Source organism: Elaeis guineensis, chromosome 5, assembly GCF_000442705.2.
Source record: "Elaeis guineensis isolate ETL-2024a chromosome 5, EG11, whole genome shotgun sequence".
Lineage (NCBI taxonomy): Eukaryota > Viridiplantae > Streptophyta > Magnoliopsida > Arecales > Arecaceae > Elaeis > Elaeis guineensis.
The window spans coordinates 121,086,660-121,091,456 of record NC_025997.2 but is presented as its reverse complement, the minus strand read 5'-3'; the positions used below and the strand labels follow the sequence as shown (position 1 = coordinate 121,091,456).

The following is a 4,797-nucleotide window of genomic DNA, read 5'->3' as shown; positions in this document are numbered from 1 at the left end:
TTAAATTAATACAAAAATATATATTTAATATTATGTGTTTACCTGAGATGAACCATACATCTCTAATAAAGATGTAAGGCGATCAATCTGTCCCCTCATGGCCTGCATCTCGGCACGGCTCTGTCGCATCTCCTCCATCTCAGCGGCACGACTCTGTCTAATCTCCTGTATCTCCGCCTCGAGTCTGCGAACGCGTGAATCCTGAGCATCTGCTGCAGCATGCTGCGTATATCTACTAACCTCAGATAACTGAGTGGGGGTGACTCCTACTCCATAACCCCTCACTCGGCCGTAGCGCTCTGGTCCCATCAACTCTGTGAAGACCTCGGTCTCGATACGACTCTGCTGCGTAGATGCTGCGGACTCGTCGTCACGCTCCGCAATGAGAGATGTAGCCCTCTCCTGTATTTTTTTTGAAAACAAGAGTTATACATTAATAGCTAACAAAATTAAATTTAAATCATTGCAAAAAATATAATATTAATAATACCGTACATATAAATCTCTCGACTCATCTCGAACAAAAGTACCATCCTGATGAGTATGAGTCATCCGGTAAAACTCCACTTGTCCGGGTTCCCTCCCATGCTCATCCTCCTACACAAATAATTTCAATTTGCGGATTTCTCGGATTCTGGGGTTTCCAGGCGGTGGATCCGATGCTGGAGCTGGATCGACCGGAGACCGCGTCGATGTTCGATGACGGAGAGGATTTCCGCTCTGAGAAATGGTAAACACATATTAGATGCGATTACCGGTCATGACACAGGGAAGGAGGGAGGGGGAGAGAGAGAGAGACCGAACCTTTGGGCCGAAATTGAATCGGTCGAACACGAATCAGTCTGCGCCAAACAAAATCCAAGCAAAAGTGCACGGCAATCGAAGGGAATCGTGATGGGAAGATGGCCGCCGGGAGGGGGGAGGGGAGGAGGGCCGGTGGGGTGGCTGCTTTCAGCGGACGGTGTACGGCTTCGACAGCGCGGGTGCGGCGTCGACGGACGCGGCAGCAGAGGGGAGCGGCAAACGGCGGTGAGCCGTGGACGGCGGATGCGCGTGGACGGCGGGCGTGGTGCCGGCGGCGGAGATGAGACGGGGTCGGCGGAAGAAATTAAGGATGGAAAGGGCGGCGGTAGATGGATTAGGGCACGGGGGAAGAAGGGTATTAAACGAACCTAACGACGCTTTTTAGCGTCGTAAATTACTGTACAAAAGCGTCGGCATTTGCTTTATTTGACGACGCTTTTGCTAAAAACGTCGGAGTTGAACGCCGGTTGAACGCCGACGCTTTTAAGCGTCGTTAAACGACGACGCTTTTAAAAAGCGTCGGCAGGTCTGCGCAACTTGCCGACGCTTTCCAAAAGCGTCGGCAAAAAACTGTCGCTACAGGCCCTTTTCGTTGTAGTGACTTTAGGACCTATTTTGGTAATCTAGCAGGATTGGCCGGATTTAAGATTCATGGATTGGATAGCCGAGGGCATGACCCTTATCAACCCCATACCTCCCAATCCAAATCCTGTGGGAGGAATAAAAAGACCTCCATGGATGTTGTTGTTTTCTATTCCTACAAACCAACATGCCTATAGGCTGGGACATAGGTGCGTCCTTCCAAGATTGCGAGTAGGTCAAAGCTACAAGGATTGATTCTTGCAAAATTATCAACCAAGTTCTTAATATTTTTTTAAAAATTTTAAATTTTTTACATGTATATCCTTTCAAACATTTAAATTTATATAAATATGTTTTCAAAATTGATATCTGCATGTATATCTTTATAATTTTTTTTTTTTTGTATATGTATCTATATCATCTAACATTATTAAAAATTAATGGTTTAAAATTAAAATGATTAAAATATCTCTATGGATAGATGTGCAAAAAAAATTATAAAAATATATATGTAAATAGTAATTTTATGAGGATATTCACGTAAATTTGATTATTTAGAAGGGTATACATGCAAAAAATTCATTAACATAAATACATCTCTCTTGGATTGTTAATTTTTTTTTTATTCTAATAGAGAAAAATTAATATGTATAACTAAAATAATAAATTTATTTAATTTATTAATTTATATATATTAGATGATCTTTTTATCAAATGATAGATCAAAATTATTTTATTTAGAAAATAAATAGATCGTAACCATTTTCTCTAATGTATAATAATATACTTCTAAGAAAAGTATTCTAAACTTGATATTAGATGAATAATTTATACATTTGCATAGAATGGATAAAGTTATGAATTTGGACGTTATGTAATAATAAAAATTTATAATTTTATTATATTTTATTTTAAAAATTTTTATCAAAAATATCTTTGTGAAGTGTATAAAGTATATCATGTTGTTATAAGATGGACATAATGATCCCATCTTGCATAAAAATAAAATATAATATTATATTTTAATATATAAAATATTATATAATATCGTCATCGTATTGTTATATTATGTAATATGCTGCTACATTGTAGAGTAAAAAGGTTTAAATCTATCTATATAAAATAGATAAAAATTAAATTAAAATTTTTTATGTATATATTTTTTTAAATATTTAAATTTACATGAATATTTCTATAAAATTATTATTTATATATATTTTTTATAATTTTTTTTTGCACATCTATCAATAAAAATATTTTAGTTATTTAAATTTTAAATTATTAATTTTTTGACGGTATTAAATGATGTGGGTACATATGCAAAAAAAAATAAGAAAGAAAAGATATACATATAAAATAAATATTTTATAAGAATATATATATAAATATTAATTTTAAAAAAATATTTATGTAAATTTGAATGTTTAAAAAAATATATACATAAAAAATTTTAATTTTGTTAAAGGATACGGTGGAAAAGCCAACGTAGAGAACAAACACCATAAATAAATAAAAGAAATAATTGTGAAATGGAGAATTGGTCAAGAGCTTATAATGTGCTCTGTGAGGGTCTCCAGATCCTGCCCATATAGCTTGGCAACTCCGACCATTTGAAAATAGAGAACCATAGGTAGACATATATGGTGCACATGCGAATAATTATATAATTTGGGCATGTGCCCACGTATGCATGACTAAAAATATGACGAAGGAGATTATTCCATGGAAAAGAGCAACATATGGACTACAAGTTATTTCGACACTACGTAAAGAGAATCCAAAGGATCCTGAACAAACACGTGAAAAGTAAGACAAGTGGGAGACCAAGCCCTTTGCCATTAATGCTCATCGTCAAACTTCATACACCGACGAACCAAGATCATTAATTAAATAAAAATAATAAATATAGAAGTAGATGCTAAAACTATGTAAAAAAAATAAAATGTTATTTAGAAAAGATGGAAATAATAGTATCAATAATTCAATAAAAGAAAGATTCGCAGAATATCAACAGTTTATAAACCCACAGTAAAGCATAAAGAAGGAAATTAAAGGATAAAATTGGTGGCATTTCTTTAAAAGAGAAATCAAAGGCAAACCTTTTTGTCCTAACGACAACTTTGTCAAGCGGTTGCGTAGAAATTAGGGGGACGAGATGAATGGAGGGCCAAAAGAAAACAAGAAGAGCGAAGCAAAGAAAGTGGATTATGATCCTCTCTCTCTCTCTCTCTCTCTCTCTCTCTCTCTCTCTCTCTATTAGATTTGGAAGGTACTATAAGAAAAAAAAAATTATGATGATATTTTATCATCATAAATAATTATTTATTATCATAAAAAAATATATATGGTGGTCTTGCGACGGTATTTCAACTATCACTATTTTGATCGCAGCAAATATTTCGCGATGAGGAAATACCGTTGTAAAAAAAATTTTCTCACGATATTTTATCATCATAAATAAATATTTTATTTTTGCAACAATCATAGCTGACGCAAATAATGATAATAAATTTTTTTTATTATAGTACTTTACCATCGTAAATAGTGATAGTAAAAAAAAAATTTTTTTCTTACAGTATTTTACCGTCGTAAATAGTGATAGTAAAAAAAAATTTTCTTACATCACTTTGCCGTCACAAATAATAGTAACAAAAATTTTTTTTTGTTATTTTTTAGTAAATCTTTTATGACAGTAAATACCATCACAAATAATCTAAATTATATTTTTATTAATTATATTTATTTTTTTATTTTTTTATATAATTATGCCAGTGAACTTGTAATTATTATTGATACACTTGCTTATCAGTTAGAGAGAAAATAAAGTATAATATTTAAATATTAAAAATAAATTCATTCAATCAATAATAATTTGAAATGTATTATTTAATATTAAAAATTTATTTAAATTTTGTTTCAACATAACATAAGTATCCGAGTATATGTTTATTGCCGAAAATACAATAACAAATGAAACAGGACATGAAATTTGCTTGCTACATCTTCATGAAATTGTATCTAAATCTGAAAATAAATAAATAAAAGATATATTTATTTAATAAATTATTATAAAAAGATATAAAATGAAATGATTGATAAGACTTCATACAAAATATATAAAAATGATTTCAAAACAACATGTGGTGGATCTAAGTAAAATAAAACAGACCAACGGACCTAACCAAAACGACAAACATTTTATCTAACAGGTCTTTAATCCAGTGGCTGGGTGAGGAAAATAAGATACACGTTATCATCTAATTTCAAGAAGTAATAATTTTGTTCCAACTTCTCCCCCTTTAGTCAAAATATTCGAATCAGGATATAAAAATTATGAATGTATAATGTTATGCACATCCATAAGCTATGAATTCCCATGCTGATGAAATATGCCATCATCTTCTCTTTTTA

General features: G+C 32.4%; 1 protein-coding gene across 1 annotated transcript; it reads right to left on the bottom strand.

Annotated features, from left to right (window-relative positions):
• On the bottom strand, positions 1-591 carry LOC140857859 (uncharacterized). Its single transcript, XM_073257040.1, has 2 exons — positions 496-591; positions 1-402 (listed from the first exon to the last, which is right to left on the bottom strand). The coding sequence occupies exons 1-2, from the start codon at positions 550-552 to the stop codon at positions 31-33; spliced, it is 429 nt and encodes a 142-aa protein (XP_073113141.1). The 5' UTR covers positions 553-591; the 3' UTR covers positions 1-30.
• Between the last annotated feature and the right edge of the window lie 4,206 nt (positions 592-4,797).